The sequence below is a fragment of the Polistes fuscatus genome, unplaced genomic scaffold, assembly GCF_010416935.1.
Source record: "Polistes fuscatus isolate 324 unplaced genomic scaffold, CU_Pfus_HIC Scaffold8, whole genome shotgun sequence".
Taxonomy (NCBI): domain Eukaryota; kingdom Metazoa; phylum Arthropoda; class Insecta; order Hymenoptera; family Vespidae; genus Polistes; species Polistes fuscatus.
The window spans coordinates 8,356,177-8,380,240 of NW_025113162.1; the positions used below are offsets into that span (position 1 = coordinate 8,356,177).

The 24,064-nt window shown below is 32.4% G+C and overlaps 1 protein-coding gene across 4 annotated transcripts in view; it reads left to right on the forward strand.

The window, feature by feature from the left end:
• Nucleotides 1-24,064, forward strand: part of LOC122525121 (acetylcholinesterase-like) — an 82,824-nt gene that overhangs the window by 52,009 nt on the left and 6,751 nt on the right. For all 4 annotated transcript variants that reach the window (XM_043647754.1, XM_043647758.1, XM_043647757.1 and 1 more), the window contains 6 exons: nt 2,606-2,935; nt 3,328-3,558; nt 3,724-4,015; nt 4,148-4,783; nt 5,072-5,233; nt 5,324-5,499. In XM_043647754.1, the coding sequence (XP_043503689.1) occupies nt 2,617-2,935; nt 3,328-3,558; nt 3,724-4,015; nt 4,148-4,783; nt 5,072-5,233; nt 5,324-5,499 (1,816 nt within the window). In that variant the 5' untranslated portion in view covers nt 2,606-2,616. The remainder of the gene's footprint in view (nt 1-2,605; nt 2,936-3,327; nt 3,559-3,723; nt 4,016-4,147; nt 4,784-5,071; nt 5,234-5,323; nt 5,500-24,064) is intronic.

Sequence of the window (24,064 nt, forward strand, 5' to 3'; positions counted from 1 at the left end):
CTACTTCCACATACGCACGATAATACACGTAGAAGGAAGTGCCTAATCAACGTGAACCAACCTTCGTGTGCGTGTGTTATGTTTTATGAACGTCGTGTCCTAACCGACACGTCGGATAAAACTGCGATAGATCAATTAGTCACGTTTCTGTCGTTTGTCCTCGAGAAATCCTCGATAATTATTCACCTAAAATAATATCTACAAGAATCTAAAGACGACTATAACAAAATTACAAATTGAATAGATAAATGAACGATTAACGCACTCAACTTTTCTAATAATTCAATTATTATATTCTTAACATTTATATATTTCAAGATTAACAATATTAATTCGATTAACAAAATTCAAAACAACGATGATCTCTGTCGCCTAATTTTTTTCAAATTTCATTTTTAATTTATTCGTACTTTCAATCAATTACGCAATCATTTCTTACTGATCTAATTTACGAAGTAAATAAATTCAGATAAAATATAAATATATATATAATATAAATTACAATGATATCTCAAACTTAAATGTCATAAAAATGTGTGTGCGAGTGTTCGTAGATAAAAGTATCTCATTTTGTTACTTTCGTTTAATCTTTTTCTGCATTCGTTTAGTTATCAATCAGTTTGAAGGGAAAAGCCACGAAACTTTTCAATGGGGGGCCCCGAACAAAAGCACGGGACCGTTCTCAATTTGTCGTCGTCGTACTCGTGTCAGTGATAATCGATCATTCTCTCTCTCTCTCTCTTTCTGTTTGCTCGAAGAAAGTGACAATCGTTTCCGATCGTTTGGTCCGTTTACAAAGCCCCGTTGCTTTCTACTTCCTGAAATTGACGTCGAGTGTTTGCTCGTTCCTTAACACTTTGACGATTGCTGTCACGTATAGAGGATTTTTGCTAACCAATGGTTATCAGTTTTGTATGTGTGGGTGTGCGTGTGTGGGTGTCACGTAAACGTGATTACTTTGTTATTTAAGTAATCACGATGTGATTTTACTTACACGTTTATTCTATTTAGATCGAGAACGATTATAATTTATACAGTTAAGTATTATATCATAAATTTCAATTTTATATTATACGTGTATGTGAATTTTTCTTTTTTCCTTTGTTTTTTCTTTTGCGTTGATTATACTTATACGCGATTTTTTACTGACCGATGGTTATCGACTAGAGTCACGTAAACCTGATTTCCTTTTTCTTTCTTTTTAAAATAATCATCACGATTTTTTTTTTAATTACAGCTTTAGTTAGCGTTTATCTTTTGAAATGATTTTTATTGCCCCCCCCCCATCATAACTCCCACCCGTTATCTAGAATTTTTCTAATTCTAATCGTTTCGAATTTTGTAATCTATGATTATTGATAATCTTGAATTATTTGTACTCTGTCGTAGAAAATATAATGAAATGATTTATTAAAAAGAAAATACGTTTAAAGGTTACGTTAAAAAAATTTGACAATGAACATCATCTTTATCAAACTTTTTTTTTGATGATTCTTAAGAACAATTCATTCACAGTCGGATTAATTTAGTCGCTCGAATAATTACCACGACGAGTAGCAACATTCTGAAATGAAATAAACGGTTTTAATGGATTAACAAAAAAAACATTGATACGACGATTGGCAATAACACGCACGACCGAATTTACGTAACGCGTTCGCTCAAAATCCTATTAAATTATAACGGAGAATACAATTAAGCACTAAGGATTATTCGATGTCGTATCGTTAATTAACATTAATTGATAAATTCGCATAATACATTGACACCGACGTGCATTATCGTCGGTAGTTCGCATTCAATAATCTTGCAAATGAAGTATTAAATTCGAAAGGGGAAAATACTTTTTCTATGGTTGAGAAAAATTGGAGATTATAATAATAATAATTATTAAAACAAAGTAAACTGTAATATGAAACAAATTATTGTATGCATGACATTTTTATTTAACGGAATATTATTATCTAAAGAAAAATTAGAGATAATAATAATAATAATTATTATTATTTATTATTATTTATAATAATATTATTATTATTATTATTTATATATAATTATATATTATATATTATAATATTATATTTATATTATATTATATTTATATATATTATATATTATTTTATATTATAATATATTATATATAATATATATATATATTATTTATTATAATATTATTATTATTATTATTTATAATAATATTATTATTATTTATTATTATTATAAATAATAATGCAAGCGCCCCAAGCCAAACTAAAATAGGCATTTGTGAGAAGATTGGACGGTGGGCCTTGATAGCTCAATGGTTAAAGAGCAGTCACCCGGAAAGCGGAAGCCCGGGTTCGAATCCCGGTCCAGTCAATCCAACGGCCCAATTTTTTCACGAATCCTACAATTATATATTATTATTTGTTATATATATTTGTTTTAAATATATAAAACAAAGTAAACTGTAATGAAACAAATTATTATACGCATGAAATTTTAATCCAACGCATCAAATAATCGTTTATCCGTTGCACATTGAAAAATTGAGATCAATGAAATAATTATAAAATGGAAAAAAAGAATACGTGTACGTTTTGGTTTTGGTTTTGTTTCATCTTAGGCGAGAACAGGATGCCAAGAAGTCGTAGTACATTTCCCAGAATCGAAGCACTGATGCTGCTAAGTCTGGTCATGCTCGTCTACCTCGACATCTGTTGGTGTTCGTTATCTCATAGAAGCAGACACCACGCTGAGCTTTCTCACGAGGAAGTGAAAAATTTCCGACAGGATGAACATTATCCGAGAGCGGAAGCTCTTGGTTCAAATCCTAACGATGATCCATTGATCGTACAAACTAGAAAAGGCAAAGTCAGAGGCAAGACATTCACAGCAATGACTGGAAAGGAAGTTGATGCTTGGTTTGGCATACCTTATGCGCAAAAACCTTTGGGTAGGTGATACGTGTCTCTAACACTTTTTTCTGGTGATCCCGAAGATCAAGTTTAACGTGTACCACCGGTGGTACACGTAGTTATATTTATTTAATGCGCTAAAAATTAAATGGCTTGGCACGGAACGTGTTAACATTAGATTTACCGACTGAGCTAATGTGATTGTTTTATATATATCACAAACTTAAATATTATTTTTTAAAAACATATGTTGGTTTTTTATTTTTCATTTAAAGAACGTTTGTAAATCGTTATAAAATAATGAACGAAACATTCGTAAATCTGGTGTTAACATTGCATCGTTATTTTCGTCCCTACCAATTTCTTCTCTTTCGTAATTGGTTTCTTTTTTTTATTATTATTGTAATCATTTATTAATATTGAATTATAGGACCACTAAGATTTCGACATCCAAGACCTGCCGAACGTTGGAACGGTGTCCTCAATACGACTACTTTGCCAAACAGTTGCGTCCAAATTCTCGACACGGTGTTCGGGGATTTTTCAGGTGCCACCATGTGGAATCCTAACACACCTCTAAGCGAGGATTGTCTTTACATTAACGTGGTAGCACCACGACCTAGGCCTACTAACGCCGCTGTTATGGTATGGATATTTGGTGGTGAGTTTTCCTCTATTTGAAAATACTTTTCCCATAAGAAGAATTAATATATTAGAAGGAAAAAAGGAAGTGGAAGGGGGGGGGAGGGGGTTGGGTGATTTCCAACACATGAAAGAAGAATAAGAAGAATATAAATTTAGGTATAGCGTGGAAAACTCATTTCAGGTGGTTTTTATTCCGGCACAGCTACGTTGGACGTTTACGATCACAAAACGTTGGTCTCCGAAGAGAACATAATTCTCGTCTCGATGCAATACCGACTCGCCAGTTTAGGTTTCCTCTATTTCGGAACATCGGACGTTCCCGGTAATGCCGGTCTGTTCGATCAAATAATGGCCCTCCAATGGATACGCGACAATATCGGTGCTTTCGGTGGGAATCCCGACAACGTGACCCTGTTCGGTGAAAGCGCTGGGGCCGTGTCCGTTTCCATGCACCTTCTATCGCCATTGTCCAGGTACTACCTCGCTAGATCAGAGTTGACACAGTAAAGTAAAAAAAAGTAAAAAAAAGTAAAAAAATAAAAAGAAAGAGAAAGAGATATGAAAAAGGAAAGACACAAGAGGGCTTCCCGTCTCGGCTTTTTCAGGCACCTCTTCAATCAGGCGATAATGCAATCGGGTTCAGCAACGGCCCCCTGGGCTATTATTTCACGAGAGGAATCCATAGTACGAGGGATCAGGTTAGCCGAGGCCGTTGGTTGTCCACACGATCGGGATCATTTGCAGGACGTTATCGATTGTCTGATAGCTAAGGATCCGAAAGATTTGGTGGAGAGCGAATGGGGTACATTGGGTATATGCGAGTTTCCTTTCGTACCCGTTATCGACGGGACGTTTCTCGACGAAACGCCGCAACGTTCCTTGGCCACTTCCTCGTTTAAAAAGGCTAACATCCTGATGGGATCCAATACCGAAGAAGGAATCTACTTTATCATCTATTATCTTACCGAATTATTCCGAATCGATGGCCCCGAGGACGTCAAAGTTACCAGAGAACAATTCGTCAATGCCGTCTCCGAATTGAACCCTTACGTTAATCAAATAGGACGTAACGCCATTATATACGAATACACCGATTGGCTTCATCCCGACGATCCGCACATCAATCGCGACGCCATAGACAAATTGGTCGGTGATTATCAGTTCACCTGCAACGTCAATGAATTTGCTAACCGATACGCTGACACCGAAAATACCGTCTACATGTACTACTACAAGCACAGGTAACCACGATTCTCCTCGACCATTCCAATTGATGATTATTATTATTATTATTATTATTATTATACGCGAGGGCTAACTTTCTCGAGTGGGCTCTTTAACTTACGAGTAGCTCTTTAAATCTAAGTCAAAGTCATATTCTATTATTTCTTTATTTCTTAACGTGTATGTTTAAATGATGGGAACTGTTCGTTGATTTACTTTTAAAGCTCGTTCAATCTATCCCGAAGACTACTACTTCGGATTCTTTCTCTGTGATTTTTGTTTTCCTTTTTTCTTTTTTTCTCCAGATCAGCGAACAATCCTTGGCCAAAATGGACAGGTGTTATGCACGCCGATGAGATCAATTATATATTCGGGGAACCTTTAGACTCTTCTAGGGGATACACGGAAGAAGAAGTTTTGTTATCGAAAAGAATGATGAAGTATTGGGCTAATTTTGCTAAAACTGGGTAAGCGTTGTTATTAAAAATACGAATGATCAAAATGATAAATAAATTCGACGAAATTTGATACGTCGAATATTTTGTTTCTTTTTACAGAGATCCCAATCTCGGTGACTCGACCTCTTGGACGCTTCCTCATTGGCCGATTCACACTGCCGCTAAAAAGGAATATTTAACTCTCGACACCAACAATTCTGACGTCGGTTATGGCATCAGAACGAGACAGTGCGCCTTTTGGAAAAGATATCTTCCCCAATTGCTTGCCGATACATGTAAGTACAATTTATTTATTCTATTATTACTTTATTTCTTTTTTTTTTTATAGCACATTCTGCATTTGGAACGAATCGAACGCGTAAGCTCGTTCATTTCATTTTTGCGAACGATCCAAGTGAAAATCCAAGCAAGCAACTAACGAAGATCGAATCTTTTACTTGGAAATAAAATCAACGCGTTTCTTTTTTACCCTGTTAACTTTATTTATACGTAGATCGTCTTCTATGACACCTGTTGATCAGCATATAATTACGTTTCGATATTCCTAAGGTGGTCGACTGATTTTTTTTTTCTTTTTGATATTCTCTTAGAAAATTTGTTGATTTGTAAACATTTCTTTTATTTTTTTATACTATTCAAAGTAAATCAATATTATTTATATATATTTTTTTTTATGAAATACATTTTATCATATTCGTCGTAATTCGAAAATTTCATAAGTCACGAAAGAAAATGATTATCTCGTTTAAATATCGATCGAAACAACGCTCGTGCAAGAACGTATTTAAAAAAGGAAACGCAAGGAATGTTATAAACCGCGTTATAAAACCGTAGCGTCATTTTCAGTGATTTTCATTGTACTTTAATGAGGAACTTTAACGAGATCTCTCGTACGAACGAGATACGAAGGAATGAAATTGCATACCTTCGTTGAAAAGTAGTTTCGCATCGTGGACTAGGTATGCAGATTGGACAATAGCCAGAAAAGTAAAACCGAAAGAAAAACGAAAGAAAAAATTCGAAAATTAGAAAAAGAACAATAAGAGTAGGAAAGTGTGAGAGAGAGAGAGAGAGAGAAAATTCATTTACGTTTGAATATAACGAGTTATTCGTTAATTAAATTCTATTATTCCATTAACGAATAAAAAAAGACAAACAAAAAAATTACCAATCTTGCTAGTCTAACAAAAAGATTAAAACGAATCATTAATTTTTTATATAACTTATATATATATATATACTTTTGTTTTAAAAATGTTTGTATGTAATCTTACATTTTTTACAATTTCTTTATAAAAGAAATACAGTATAACATTGTTTCCTAAATTTTTTCGATTTTCCAAAACATTTTATGTTAAATTGTAACAAGTGCATTTACAGAATGCACTTTGAACACTCCAGTAATTTATACAATTATTTAAATTCATTGTTACAATAATATTTATTTAGATATATAATATTAACAATTTTCCGAGATAATTTTGTAATACGATAAAATGTAATCAAATATTACGAATAAAAATAATAAATAAAAGTATACATATACTTGATTAAACGCGTGACTTCAAAGTAATACAAAGTTATAGAAAATTTAAACGTTCATTTCGACGAATCAATCAAATCTTTCTAAAAGCTTAGTATGACAAAGTAAAATGAGTTGACAAAATAAAATCGATTAGTTCTTTGCGTCAAAGTTTATTGAAAGCTAAATTACGTGATATTATATATCAAAAATGATCTTTTTTTTCGTTTTCTTTCTCTCGTATAAACAAAATAAGTATTATATAGAAAAGTAACTGAGAAGTAAAAATAAAAATATTATACTTCAACTAAAAGATTCTATATATATATATATATAAAAGGTTGTTTATCAAGTAAGTAAGTAAAGAAAAAAAAAAAAAAAAAGAAAAAGAAAGGAAGGAAGAGAAGAAAATGACTTGTTCAACGTACCAAAGGTATATTTTTCTCGTAAGTTTATAAAACGTCACCGGCAAACTGGTCTCAAGCGTGCCGGCACCTGCTGCTTTCTATAATTCTTTCGTGCTGGAATAGCTTAACGAGAAAATACAGAACACCTTTTCTTTGACTAGCTTCTCTCTCTCTCTCTCTTTCTATTTTTAACTAAAAAAGGAATCGTAGAGCTGCTTTAGAAAGAAGAAAACACGGAAGTGTGAAAACGTTCGAAGCAAAAACGAGAACCCTTTTGTGTAGTTTCCCTTTCTATTGAAGATTGCAGCGGGTATGAAGAAAACGAAAGAGAGAGAGAGAGAGAGAGACACGAGCTAAAAGTGAAACGTTTTTCTAACGATAAGAAGAAACGAAACGAAAAGAAGTGAACAAGGGGGGGGGTGGATGTGGGTGTGGGTGAAAAGAAATAGAAATAGTAATAGAAAGAGAAAAAGAACAAAATGTTTCGCGCCAGCCATTTGTCTCGTTTATCTTCTCCCCACCACCCCCACCACCACCACCACCACCACTACCAACTAATATCACCACTACTATTTTAATCTTTATAAGAAGAGAATCCTTTACTGGCATCACCACCAACACACCACTTTTCAACCAACAACCCAACCCGTCGTCTGTTGCGTCCGCGAGATTAGCTCCGGTTCTCTATTAAGCTTTTTTTTTTCCTTCTTCAACATTTTTCTTCTTCTTCTTCTTATTCTCTTATGAATCTTGCTGGAAAATTACGGAGGTATACAAAAATACGGATATAAATCGTTGTTTTTTATTTACTTGTTGTTAACATACGAATTTCGATGATTAATTAACGTATTTATCATTTATTTATTTTAATTGTCCCGTCATTTGTTTATGAAAGATTAACGTATAGAAAATAGGAACATTTTTGAACACGGTGTTTTTCGTATGATTTTTTTTTATTAAATATAACGATAAATTCTTTAATTTTCTATGTTAGTTTATACTACGAAATTATATTTAAAAAGTCATGGCATTTCAATGATTAATTAACGTATTTATCATTTATTTATTTTAATTGTCCCGTCATTTGTTTATGAAAGATTAACATTATAGAAAATAGGAACATTTTTAAACACGGTGTTTTTCGTATGATTTTTTTTTATTAAATATAACGATAAATTCTGTAATTTTCTATGTTAGTTTATACTACGAAATTATATTTAAAAAGTCATGGCATTTCAATGATTAATTAACGTATTTATCATTTATTTATTTTAATTGTCCCGTCATTTGTTTATGAAAGATTAACATTATAGAAAATAGGAACATTTTTAAACACGGTGTTTTTCGTATGATTTTTTTTTATTAAATATAACGATAAATTCATTAATTCTCTATGTTAGTTTTACTACGAAATTATATTTAAAAAGTCATGGCATTTCAATGATTAATTAACGTATTTATCATTTATTTATTTAATTGTCCCGTCATTTGTTTATGAAAGATTAACATTTTAGAAAATAGGAACATTTTTAAACACGGTGTTTTTCGTGTGATTTTTCTTTTTATTAAATATAACGATAAATTCTTTAATTTTCTATGTTAGTTTATACTACAAAATTATATTTAAAAAGTCATGGCATTTCAATGATTAATTAACGTATTTATCATTTATTTATTTTAATTGTCCCGTCATTTGTTTATGAAAGATTAACGTATAGAAAATATGAACGTTTTTAAACACAGTGTTTTTCGTATGATTTTTTTTTATTAAATATAACGATAAATTCTTTAATTTTCTATGTTAGTTTATACTACGAAATTATATTTAAAAAGTCATGGCATTTCAATGATTAATTAACGTATTTATCATTTATTTATTTTAATTGTCCCGTCATTGTTTATGAAAGATTAACATTATAGAAATATGAACGTTTTTAAACACGGTGTTTTTCGTATGATTTTTTTTTATTTAATATAACGAAAATATAACGAAAAATTCTTGAATTCTCTATGTTAGTTTATACTACGAAATTATATTGAAAAAGTCACGGCATTGGAATATTAACTATACAACCCATTTTAAAATTTGAAATAAATATTTTCCCGACAGTTAAACGCATAGACGAGTTCAACCTCAGAATCCTGAGGTCACAGTTTCCAAGGGGAAAACCAATGCATAATGCAGTCTGATTTAGTCGAATTGCATCGTCAGAGAGACTGACCGTGGTTTAAGATAATCTCAGCAAACACATTTAAAGTTCTTTTTCTCTCTTTTTCATTCACTTTTTTTTCTCTTATTTTACTTTTTTTTTCCCGTCTGACCTTTGGCTGTAATAAAAAATCGATCGAAACACACACACACACACACAAATGCACGTACGCACATACATACACGCACACGTACATGGACAAGCTTTATCTGTCTCTCTTCTTTACGATTTTATCACCAGACGAGAATCGGAGACAAAAAAAAAATACGTCGCCAAGAGATTGATTTAAAATATCTAGTAGTAGTAGTAATATCGTGTGATGCACTTTTATCGTTTACTTCCTATAAAGATAACAAACACAATTTTTCCTACCTTCAACTTTTTTCCCCTAGAAATTTCGACGTTATCCCAATTGCAGGTTCAAACTGAAACACTTCTTTCTATGTATTCGTATAGTGAGAAAAAAAAGTAACCAGAAAAATTCCTAAATTTTGTCTCAATACAAACGTTTCATTTTATTTCAATGATTTATTATTCATTGCTATACAATTAATTTACTTGATATTTTTGATATTTCATTTGAAATCATATTTAGATTATCGTATCATCCTAGGGTAACTTTTAGGCTCAAATTCGATTCAATTCGAACGACAAAATACACGAGTTTTCTTTTTCTGATTAATTAAGAATTGCAGGTTCAAATTGAAACACTTCTTTCTATGTATTCGTATAGAGAAAAAAAAGTAACTAGAAAAATTCCTAAATTTTGTCTCAATACAAACGTTTCATTTTATTTCAATGATTTATTATTCATTGCTATACAATTAATTTACTTGATATTTTTGATATTTCATTTGAAATCATATTTAAATAATCGTATCATCTTAGGGTAACTTTTAGGCTCAAATTCAATTCAATTCGAACGACAAAATACACGAGTTTTCTTTTTCTGATTAATTAAGAATTGCAGGTTCAAATTGAAACACTTCTTTCTATGTATTCGTATAGAGAAAAAAAAGTAACCAGAAAAGTTCCTAAATTTTGTCTCAATATAAACGTTTCATTTTATTTCAATGATTTATTATTCATTGCTATTTACCAGCTACAATTTACTTGATATTTTTGATATTTCATTTAAAAACATATTTAGATTAACGTATCATTTTAGGGTAACATTTAGGCTCAAATTCGATTCAATTCAGACGACAAAATATACGAGTTTTCTTTTTCTGATTAATTAAATTTTACACCATACGTAAATAACAAATTGTATCGTTAATTATTTTGTTGTTTATAAAAATCTGATCGATAAAGTAAAGAATACATTTCATGCGTATTTAATACGCGAATCATTAAATGGAAGAATTTTTGTTGGATAAAATTTGAAAGATCGATAGATCGAATTGCTTTTTGCGAGTGGTGTATAGTAGCAATGAAAAAAGATAATAATCATCGGTGGCAGTTTCTCTTATCGATTTCCGTTCGTTCCTACCGATAAAAAAAGAGAGAGAGAGAGAAAAAAAAAGGGTCAATTGTATTTTGTTATCTGCATGCCCATAATTTTGGATATCGCGAGAGGTGCCTGGACGGGGTTCGATGTGGCCTTTCATATTGGTTTTGTCTAAAACTCGTTATCGGTACATTAATATGCTGCAAATCCGGATACGGTACGGAATAAAGGGAACCAATTATTACGCATCATGGGATTAATGGAGGATGCACGAGCACGGAGTATATCTGCAATGCAGCGAGCACGGCAGATAAATTTCGTTTGTTACCATCGACTCTGGTTGGTCGGTTGGTTGGTCGGTCGGTCGGTTGGTTCGTTCGTAACAATTCCATTTTTATTTTTTATCTTTCTTTTTTTGTTTTTTTTTTTTAAGCGATAACTATGATATTTCACAATCCGACGAGGAAAAACGACACGTGGGAGATAATGCGTGTATAAAAGAAAATAATAAAAAAAGAGACACGCGAGATATTTCTTGTTTTTTTTATTTTTTTTTTTTGCTCGTTGCGAGTTAAACGAGATATAGATTATCGTAGATAAAAGTATTATTTAGAGAGAGAGGGGTAATAAAAAAATGAATGAAAATAAAAAGAAACAATAGTAGAGATGATAATGTTAATTATATAAAAGTGTCGCGCACAACCACCTATTGTCCAACGATTTTCGATAAGTTTGCGACAACGTTCATCGAATCTTTCCATCTATTTATTTATTTATTAATTTATTTATTTAATAATATTTAATTGACCCTAGAGCCTAGGCTCCCTAAAGGCCATTAATTACAGCATAGTACAATATAATGTATAGATAAAACAAAACAAAAATGAAAATTATGTAATTATTATTAAACTTATCATTATATTAGTAGTAACGCACAGTAAGTAGATAAATGTAAAAAGAAAATAGTAAATAATACATAAATAAAAATATAACAGTTCTATAATAAAATCTATCTATTTTATATATATATTTTACTTTATAATAATACCTTTGTCATTTTGTCTAAATAGAAAATTATCAAAGAAGATAACAAAAACTATATACAAATGTTTCGTAAAAAAAGAACTCGTTCAAACTAGATTTACCACCATACACGTGCAGTAGCAGCAGCAGTAGCAGTAACAGCAGTAGTAGTAGTAGTAGTAGTAGTATATTTTTAAATTAATCGTACATCCTACGCGCGGTTACGTACGTACTTTTAATAAACATTTTCCATTATTAGTTTAGGCTAACGAAAAATAGTCAAACGCGAAAAAGAGAGAAAGAGAGAGAAGAAGAGAGATAGTAACCAATTTTCCGATCGTTACCACACGAAGCCCGAAAGTTACTAGCGTATGTTTTTTACTTCTTCCTCCTTTTTTTACCCCTTCTTTCCTTTTTTTTTGACGAACATTTTCCATTATTAGTTTCGAAAAGCCTCTGGCCACGTTTCCGTGCAACCTTTTCTCTCTCTCTCTCTCTCTCTCTTTAAGCTCTCTTTTTCTAGTTCGTTCGTTCGTTTCCATCTTTCCAAGAGGAGAACGTCCGCAATTATAATGTAGTCGCCGCAATTATTTTCCGCAGAGCATATTATTCTCTCTCTTGCTAGTCCCTGTCATATTCCTCTCTCTCTCTCTCTCTCTCTTTCTCTTTTACTCCTATTATTTTTCCGTATCTTCCCTCGCATTTCTTTCTCCAGCACCGTATGAGGAATACCGACGACACACACACACACACGCACACACACATATTCATACATGCATACGTCCTACCGTCTACTATCATCCCCTTTCCCCCCCTCCCCCTCCTCTCAATTTATTCATCCCTGAGTACGCAATTCGCTGACATGTTGGAAGAGTCATCTGCTCTCTTTTTCCTTCACTCATTGCATTTCCTTCCATTTTTTGACCGACTTTCTTCTCTCTCTTTCTTTCTTTTTCATACACGTGTACGTGTATACGTATATGTATATATATATATGTATATCATACCGGGTGTCCCATTTTAATACGATCAAATTAATGATATACTTTAAGTGTTAGTTTGATTTTCGTATTAACACACTTTCGATAGAATATTTTATTTAAAATTATTAAGAGAAATGAACGGTGGTGTATCGTTGTACGATTTTGAAATAGGGGTTTGATATCCTTTACAATCTTAATCGATATTTATTTAAAAATGATTATTCCAACTCGTTTATCTTTTGATAAAAGAGAACTCGTTTTTATATATATGATAAATAAAATCTTTTACTCGATAATCTAATCGATATAATAAAAATAATGATTAATCATAGATACATTTGTTGATACCGTTTATAAAATGAGACACCTTGTATATAGGAAGACGAATGCAAACACGGAATATAAGGCTGATAGAGGCCGTCGCGAACAGGATCCTCTGGAATTTCATTTTCTATTTTCCCCTGTGCGAACGAATGTCCCAAAGAGTAACCGTGAGGAGGGGAAACAAAGGGGTTAGGGGGGAGGGGAAGGGAGGGAGGGAATCCTGGAATCGGGATGCAAGGGATGATAAGCTCTGTTGATTCCAAACGGGATGAATAAGGATAGAGACAGTTTTCCTCGTCGATTATATTATCCGTGTGCCACGTCAGACCACGGAAACTCGAAGACAAATTTGTCCCACGGATAAATGAGTTGCAAATTTTCCTCTCTATCTCTCTCTCTCTCTCTTTCTTTTTATTTTCATCTCTATCTCCAATACCAACCTTCATTTGATTACAACAATTTGAGAAAAATCTTACTTGCTTGAAAGATGTGATGAAAAAAATGAGATTTCAAACGAGATGCAAGAAAAAGTCGACTCGTTCGAAATGGTACAAAGGGACTCGAGTATGTAGATAGATAGATAGATAGATAGATAGATAGATACGTAGATAAAAAAGAGAGAGAGAGGAAAAAATGGGAGATAAATCTCGTTGGTTGAAAAAAGAGATTCGATCAAACGTGACCGTACAAATGACACTCGGCTTACTATGCGTGTACTTTTGTATGTGTGCGTTTGCGTTGAATGTGTGTGTCGAACGAACGAGTGGATATTATTCGTCTCTTATCCTCGATGCATTGTTTGATTCCTTTTTTTTTTCGTTTCTTTTTCTCATCCTCCTTTCGTTTGTTCGCTATTATTTTTTCTTCTACTTTAATAACGGAATAAACGAATGATATAAAAAGGAATTTGTATTCATACGTATATGATGATAAATGAGAGGAAGAGGTCATACGTGATCCTGCTATCAAACAAAATTGTCATCCAACAAATATTTTTATCTCAATGCACGAAATAAAGATACGAGGGTGGGGGGGGGGGGGGGGTTGGTCGAATGATAATTGGCTGAAAAAAATTAACGAGAGATAATGAAAATGAATAAAAATCGTAATAGAAATGATAGTTTTTTATCGTTGAAGTGTTGTTAACAATTTCAATGAAAAATAAATAAGATAGAAAGCAGAGTTTCTTTCATAATGGTACTCTGGTGCAGTGTTGTCGGGTGTCTGGGGTATCTGGGGTGTCTGGGGTGTCTGGGGGTGCATCGTCGCCGTAAATAGAACAACGCGACGATATACAGCATTGCTTTATAATTACGTCGGTGGGCTTTGAAAGGTTAACCGCACGGCGGTTAAGGTAGACATGCATATGAACGTGTCGTTGTCACGGGCACTAATGGTCCGTTTACACAGTATCATTGGCGTAACCGCGAAACCTACCTCTCTGTATCTTCGTACTTTAAGTCTTACAAAAATTACGATATGAATTTTTATATTGGGGCAAACTTAAAAAGGTGTCTGTCTCATCGGATTTTTCGAATAATTTGTTCCATTTTTTTCCATTCAATAAAAGTACGAATATTTTAAGCAAGTGCGGATAATATTGAAAACGCTTGGAAGTGTTTATTTTTTATGCTTTTTCTTTTAATTGTAATTATTAAATATCGCGAGTTAAGTATAGCAAATTTTATAACTGAAGATTTATATACGATAAAATATAATATCGTTCTGTGAATTCAAAAAATGGAACCATCTTTATTTTATAATCATTAAATCACAATTACCATCTATATTATAAATAATAAATAACAATCAATTTTTTCGCGTTAAAAAAGATCGCTGTTATCTAGGAAGAAACATTGATACGATATAATTAAAACAAAAGAAAAAAGAAAGATAAAAAAAGATAAGATGAATGATAGGAGGATGGGCATTGCCATTAAAATAGGGAAGCGTCGTGATTCGAGTGTGAAATTTCACACGTTTCACACCGAACCCCGTACAAGATTAATAGTATAATAAGCGCGGCTGCGAGCGGACGAACGTGTCATTCTCATCGACACAATGATCCCTATCTATGTGTGTTAACGTACGTGTATATACCATTGGCGTAACCATACAAACATGAGGATGTGATTTTGGCGACCATAAAGTACATACGCATACATTGTACACATGCATACATACATACATTCACATGCATACATACATGCATACATACATGCATACATACATGCATACATACATGCATATATACATTCATACATGCATACATACATACATGTATACATACATTCATACATGCATACATATATGCATACATTCATACATGTATACATGCATATATACATACATACATTCATACATATATACGTATATGCAAGTACTCATATAATCATCGCGAAATCTCGTACGGTCGTTTGGATTAAGCGAGTGTTATATATGTATATATATAATACTCGCTTATATATATATGTAGACGATTTATGCTCGAATAACTATCACTATAAGCCGGCCAAGGCGGCTCGCAATTAGAGTAACGACGATCAAATCGAATGAGATTTGTCCTATGTTCTATTATCTAAAACGATCATAGAATATACGTATGCTATTTAACACGATTTGTGGAAGATATCTAACCGTGAACCTATATAGTTTTAACTTGTACAATGATATTTGATTTGAATATATTAATATGTATTCAAATACGACAGGGGATTAATTCTTAATTAAGTACTCTTTGCGAATTATCGAATACATTTTTTCTTTCTTTTTTACAAGAGTTAACAAAACTTTTGGATCACGCGTCACAAAAATGTAATCGAACGTATTTAATTAATTATTATAATTAGCGACAGAGGAATAAATCTGACTCAATGCAATTGGCCAGAATTTTAATTTCTTACGAATGGAATGGAAAATAAATGAAAATTTTGTTACATGTTCCCTGTACCCCTGTAAAGAAATTACGGTTCCTCTTCAGATGCACCAACGTGTGCACTTTAAGAAACAACTGCTCTTTTTATCCCTTATATAATAATATTATAATAATATTAATTATATATATATGAATGAGGAAAGAAAAAAGAAAATTATCGTCGCGAATGTAAAATAATTTGAAAATACTTTCGAACTTGTTGAGGGGGCGGTGGAAAGGGGGCGGGGGGGAGGGGGGTAGGAAAAGTAAAATTTCTTCCGACTTTATCCGCAATGCGGTTAAAATTTTCTATTTGTTCTGCAAGTCGTTGCACCACCACCACCACCACCACCACCAGCACCACCACCTTCTTCGCGACGGCGCAACAATGTTAGTTAAAATACCGTAAAGCCCTTTTCTAAAACTGCATTACCACAATGCTACAACGAAAAAGTAACTTCTCTGCAATTGATAGGGTTGCATTCGAGTTGCGATGCAACAATGATTGGAACTTCTATTAAGAATAAAAGAAAGAGAGAGAGAGAGAGGAATACAATCGACGTACCGAAAGCCAAGAAAATACTCCGCTTATTATACTTTCTATGTCACGAAAAATCAAAGGGGGGGGGGGGGAGAAAAAAGAAAAGAAAAGAAAGAAAGAAAAAGACAAATATTAGAAGCAAAGATGATTGCTTTTTCCTACGGATATTTTTCTACTTTCTCAATCGTCTTTCGAAACAATAATAAAGCTTTCTTCGTCTACGTTCTCATGACTTATTTTCCTTCCTTACCCTTTCACCCATTCTCTCTCTCTCTCTCTCTTTCTTTTATCTTTTTTTTTGTTTTGGCAAACCCACCCACCTTTCGCTCGCGGCTCGTAGACGTAAACCCGTAACTTAGAAACTTCTACAATAATAATAATAATAATAAAAAGTAAAAATAGAGTACTTTTTACTTCTTTCTATCGTTAATATATTCTTTCAAAAATTATTCATTATTTTTTGTTTAAACATAAACCTTTTATAAGGGAAATAAGTAACAGTTATGAGAGTGAATTTATTTATTCATGGGAACAAGGGGGAAATTGTTTTGTGCAACGATAATCCATTGAGCCACTATTATTATTATTATTATTATTATTATAAAGATAAAAAAATAAATCAAAAAGTGAGAGAAAGAGAAATAATTGAAACAAGTTTTCATTTTGTAAAATTGAGAGCTGCAATTTGATAGAAGCAAACTCGTTACTATTCTTCGTTTCTTTCCTCTCCCTCTCTCCCTTTCCCTGTCTCCCTGTCTCTCTCTTTTTCTCTCATCACTTCCGGTGAGGGTTCAATCGAACTAATGATCATTTACACTTGACTCTGTCAACAATCTCCTCCGGTGTCGCAACGTCAACGCTCGTAACAAGTTTATCGTTAATCGCATTATTCTACCGGGGAAGCTCATCGAAGGACGCAAATTTTGTCGGCAAACATTTTGTCGCCACGCAATAAGAGAGAGAGAGAGAGACAGAGAGAGAAACGTGAACATTTGCTTGCGTCAAATAAACTAACTAACATAAACCTATTTCTATGCTCGCGTAGATAAACTAAAAAATTGTCGATCAATTTTTATATACTCTCGTAATATTTTTCTTTTTCTTATTCTTTTCGAGTAATTGTTTTTTGAAGTTATACTTCTCTTTTGGCACGTTGGGGAAAATGTAATGGGGAGTGATTTTGTTCCGAGCGACTGGAAAAACGACACCATGAAGTTTGTCGCGGTATTTACGACGCGCGGCAAAGCGATTTCAAGTATACGGCATGAAGTTGTCTTCTTTTCTTCTTCCCGCCTTTTTTCTCAAGCGGGTCATCCATCCAAATACTAATCGTACTCAGCGCTGCTTTACTTAAATGATCGAAGCGAGAACTAATGCTCTAACCGCGCCATGACAGTTGACGTGTGAAGTTATTCGATATATCTCTCTTATATTTAGTTTGGACTGATATCTATATTTTCATATTTTCTTTTTCTTTTTTTTATTCTTTCTTATATATATATAATAATATTATTTTTCTTTGAAGTTTTCTTTGAAGTTGTTTTTGAGGTTATTGAGGTTATGTTCGTTTTGGTACGGCAAAGAAGTATAACTTCTTACGTGCGTACATAAGTACACACACCAGTTTTTTTTTATTCTTTCTTATATATAATAATAATTATTTTTCTTTGAAGTTTTTTTTAAGTTGTTTTTGAGGTTATTGAGGTTATGTTCGTTTTGGTACGGCAAAGAAGTATAACTTCTTACGTGCGTACATAAGTACACACACCAGTTTTTATTTTTTATTCTTTCTTATATATATAATAATAATTATTTTTCTTTGAAGTTTTTTTGAAGTTGTTTTTGAGGTTATTGAGGTTATGTTCGTTTTGGTACGGCAAAGAAGTATAACTTCTTACGTGCGTACATAAGTACACACACCAGTTTTTTTTTATTCTTTCTTATATATATAATAATAATTATTTTTCTTTGAAGTTTTCTTTGAAGTTGTTTTTGAGGTTATTGAGGTTATGTTCGTTTTGGTACGGCAAAGAAGTATAACTTCTTACGTGCGTACATAAGTACACACACCAGTTTTTTCATTTTAAATATTTGTTTAAATTAATTCCAACGATAAGCCAATTTTTCGCAAACTTTTCTTTCATTCATCTTACCTTTTGCGTTTATCTTCTTTTCGTTTTCAATTTGTTATCATTTTTATTTTAGATTCTTATCATTATTACATTAATAATAAATGAAAAATGATTTTTGTAATATTTTCAAACGATCATTAATGCATCATTTTCGTTTAGATATCTCTGAAACTTCGTAGAAAGAGATTCGTATACAATAGAAGGGGAATGCAACGACGAATACGTTCGGCATTCGTCTACCAGTCGTAAAACAACTATGAATACCCGAAATGGGTTTATGTTCCTCGTGTTGTTACGAGGCGAACGAAGGCTGTCGTCAAAATGGATGAGAACATAAAACACAGAGTAGAAAGAAATACGAGGATGCAATAACGGCCAACAACGAAGATACCTTTTCGAATAAATATATGTGTGTGCGTGTGTATATAGGTGTGTACAAACCCGATGCATCATATTTTCATCCCCCTTTTTAACCATAAGAATGGAAATATCTAAAAGAGGAAGAGAGATAAAAAAAAGTTAAAGTAGAAAGAAAGAAATTTTCCATCGTTCGTGCTGCTCGCATTTAAAACGATTGAAACGATTAAAAAAAATGATTAAAAAAAAGAAAAAAGAGAGAGAGAAATGATTTTCTCGGTTTAAAAAGACGAAAAAATGATGACGACGATGAGGGGGTGGAGGTGGTGGAGGAGTCGATTTTCTGCTCACCGGCGAAGCTTTTTCTGCCGAGTGTGGAAAAGGAAAAAGGGAAAAAAGCAGCAGCACTCGAGCGTTACGTAGTCTTCTTCCAGCAATATCCGCCCGAAGCTGGTGCTTCTGCTGCTCTCTTCCTTCGAAAGCAATTAAATGAAAATATTTCGTGAGAACGTAAGAGAGAGAGAGAGAGAGAGAGAGGAGAAAGAAAGTGGTGGCGAATACACAGAGGGGGAAAAACTTTGTGAAAAAAAGGTAGAAGAAGATTCCGTCGTTCTTAAGCTTGATTAGATCCCATCGTGGAAACTTATGCTCTATAGCTACTACCTAAATCCTTTTTTTTTTTTTTACTTTTTCTTCTTCTTTCTGTTCTCCCCTTCTCTTTGAAGAGAAAACTTTTTTTTGTCGAGGTAGAGCCCTTTCGCGAAAAGCTCGTACGAGAAAATTAAGATTTTGAACGAAAATAATTAAAAAAACAATCAAGAATAAATTTACACGTTAGAATAATAATTTATTCGATGGATAATTCTATGGGAATTTTGATTAATTTTTTTATCTCTTAGGTAATTATTATATAGACGATATTTGTACGCGATTTTGTTTTATTAAAAATTGTAATTGAGAAAATTTATTTGTTTGTTTTTTCTTATGATTGTTATAATCATATTCGTATGAATTTGGAAATATTGATAAAAAAAAGGATATCACAACTTTTTTTTCGAGGTAGAGCCCTTTCGCGAAAGGCTCGTACGAGAAAATTAAGATTTTGAACGAAAAATAAAAAAAAAAAACAATCAAGAATAAATTTACACGTTAGAATAATAATTTATTCGATGGATAATTCTATGGGAATTTTGATTAAATTTTTTTGTCTCCTAGGTAATTATTATATACACGATATTTGTACGTGATTTTGTTTTATTAAAAATTGTAATTGAGAAAATTTATTTGTTTGTTTTTTCTTATGATTGTTATAATCATATTCGTATGAATTTGGAAATATTGATAAAAAAAGGATATCACAACTTTTTTTTCGTGGTAGAGCCCTTTCGCGAAAGGCTCGTACGAGAAAATTAAGATTTTTCTCGCTTCTATGGACGAAAATAATAACAAATAAATCAAGAATAAATTTACACGTTAGAATAATAATTTACTCGATGGATAATTCTATGGGAATTGATTAATTTTTTTTATCTCCTAGGTAATTATTATATAGACGATATTTGTACGTGATTTTATTTTACTAAAAATTGTAATTAAAGAAATATATTTTTTTTTTTTTTTTCTTACGATTATTATAATCATATTCGTATGAATTTTGAAATATTGATAAAAAAGGATACTTTTTTGTCTTCTAGATAATTATTATATACACGATATTTGTACGTAATTTTGTTTTACTAAAAATTGTAATTGAGAAACTTTGTTTGTTTGTTTTTTCTTACGATTATTATAATCATATTCGTATAAATTTGGAAATATTGATAAAAAAGGAAATAAAAATCTTCTATTTATTTTTTGTCTCCGAGAAATATTTGATCGTCACGTGATAACTCCGGTTTGTGTTTTATAATTCGTCCAACGAAGAAATTTCTGATGGTTTTTCTTTTTCTTTTTTTTTTCTAACAGTAAAGAAAACAAAAAAAAAAGATTAAGAGAATGAGATCGGGTTAAAGAAAAAAGAAGAAAAAAAAAAAAAGGCAGCTTCGTAAGTTAGGCGAGAAGCAAAGAGTAGTTTTGAGACTCGTAGGACGATCATCGTTCCTCTTCTCTTCGTCCCTTTGAAAAAAAAGCCTCTTCAACGGTGGCGAGTACTCGTTACTCGTTTTTACGCGCGTTTCAAATACGAAACTGGGAGTTTGCGCTGCGATTTAAACGGGTACCCCTAATTGCAATACGAAACGTAGAAAAGAAACAAGAGATGTATACCTTTCTTTCGTACCTGTGTTTACCAGTTGAAAAAGAAAAAAAAAAAAAAAGAAAAAGAAAGAAAAAAGACGTCGAAAGCTCGTAACCACGTCGCACACCCATTAAACGTTTTTTATCATTTCTACGATTATACGAGAGATTATACAAAAAATTATTATCTTTCTGTTCTTGCTTTTTATTCCTCTTATTAGAATTACAGAATTAAAAAAAAGAAAAAAAGAAGAAGAAGAAGACGAAAAAAGTATCGCAACGCGTATCCCATTTGTTTACTAAAAAATACGAGAAACTAGATTGTTCGAAAGGAAAATGATGATTACGAATCTAACTTTACGAGTGACGTCGTTTAAAATGTTTCTTACGAAAAGTATACATACTTATTTTCTTTTATCCGATCGAACATCGTAACGATGACATTTAACGAAAAAACTTTCAACGATACGATTCAATTTTATATTTCATTTATATATATATATATTTGTTTTATAAATTTTCATCTTCGTAAATATCAGAGAAAACTTCGTTAATTGTTAATAAAGTATCCCTTCTCTTCTTCGAGAAATATAATTGGCTAAAATATTCCAACTATTCCAATTATTCCAATTATTATGAGGTAGTCAATTTTGTTACAAATTACGGGAGTTACTCAGCGTATTTAGAGAATCTCTCCGTAATACCTGGCAAATTTTAGCAAGCTATTGAACAAGAGAACGAGAACGAGAAAGAGAACAAGAAAGAGAGAGAGAGAGAGAGAGAGAGAGAGAGAGAGAGAGGTATTTTGTTAAGTATCCAACGAGTTTTCTAAAATCTTCGAAAACGAACCAAGGATTTTTCTCTTTATCTTTTTTTTTTTTTACTCTTTATCTCTCTCTCTCTCTCTCTCTCATTTTTTCCTTGTTAACTCGTAACTACGAAACGAATACGAATGGGAAGGAAGTTTGAGCTTTTCTCTTAACAAGGGAGAAGAAACGAGTTACGCGCTATTGCTCAAAACCATAGTACCGTGGAAAAGTTGGTTTGTTAAAAGACAACGAGAGAAAAATGTATCTTTCATATTTTCCATATCGTTGAGTCGAATCGCGCAAACGAGAATTCTCGTATTTTTCTCCTTTTTCTATAATAAATTATTATATTCGAAGTGTAAGAGATAAGTAACTCTCTCTCTCTCTCTCTCTACTACTACTTTGTTAGGATAAAATAATTAAATATAATATTTCTGCAAGAGAGAAAACTTACATTCAAAATGGAAAACTAATAAATTCTCTAATAATAATAATAATATTACTTCTGTTTACAATGTTAAACAAATCATAATAATTCATTTCGATATATAACAGACTGTTGATTAACAAATACATGATAAATATTTCATTTTAAATTTACAATAAATACACGTGTAAATAAAAACACTTTCAAATACTTTATCATACACATATATAATTTAATAATAATAATTAATAGCATTAATAACACGTATATACACACTTTAAACATGTACACATTACACATATAAATATATCAAAGAAACTACAATAATTTAAGAAATATAATATTTCTGCAAGAGAGAAAACTTACATTCAAAATGGAAAACTAATAAATTCTCTAATAATAATAATAATATTACTTCATTTACAATGTTAAACAAATCATATAATTCATTCGATATATAACAGACTGTTGATAACAAATATATGATAAATATTTCATTTTAAATTTACAATAAATACACGTGTAAATAAAAACACTTTCAAATACTTTATCATACACATATATAATTTAATAATAATAATTAATAGCATTAATAACACGTATATACACACGAAAAACCTGTACACATTACACACACATATACATCAAAGAAAGTACAATAATTTAAGAAGAGAATAAAACAAAAGAAAATGTCAAAGAAAAAGAAGAAAAGGTGGGCGTTCAGAGGGAAGAAAAAAAAAAGAAGAAGAGAAGGGTGCGGTTGAATCGAAAAAGGGTGTTTGGAGGGGAGACATTTTGATCGTCGTGCCCCCTGTACGAAAGGAACGAGGGAGGATGGAAGAGGGTAAACGAGAGGACACGAGGGGGTGGAACTGGCCGGCAGGCAGGCACTGCTGCCGATCGATGCCGCAGCATCGTGTATCTCTCTCTTTCTTTCTCTTTCCCTCCCTCCCCCTCCCTCCCTCTGACTCTCTCTTTCCCTCTCATTCTCTCATTCTCTCATTCTCGTTTCCCTGTGTTTCAAACTGCGTATACTTGCGTGAGTATTCGCGTGCACGCATGCACGCACACACTTACTCAAGCAAATGAACGAACCCAATGGGTTTCTGTGTCCTCCGTTCAACTAGGTCTACTATCTGAATTGACAGTGAGGGTTTAAGGGTGGTAGGAGGAGAAAAAAAAAGAAAGGGGTTGCTATCTTTGCAGAATCGTGCCTCGAAGGCTGACCGACTCTCCCTCTCTCTCTCTCTCTCTCTCTTTCTATATCTTTTTCTTTCTTTTTGTTTTTCTTTTTTACCCCCTCCCCCTTATTTTTCCTTTCGATTCTCCGAGGATTTCTCTTCTATGTCTCTCTTATTTTCTTTCTCTCTTTCTTTCTTTCTTGCTTTCTTTTTTTTACTTTCCAAAGAGGCAGGATCGAATCCCTGCCAATTTTAAAGTTTTCCCTTGGAATGAGAGAATAAAATAACTATACAATACCAACGTGCACATATATACACATGTGTG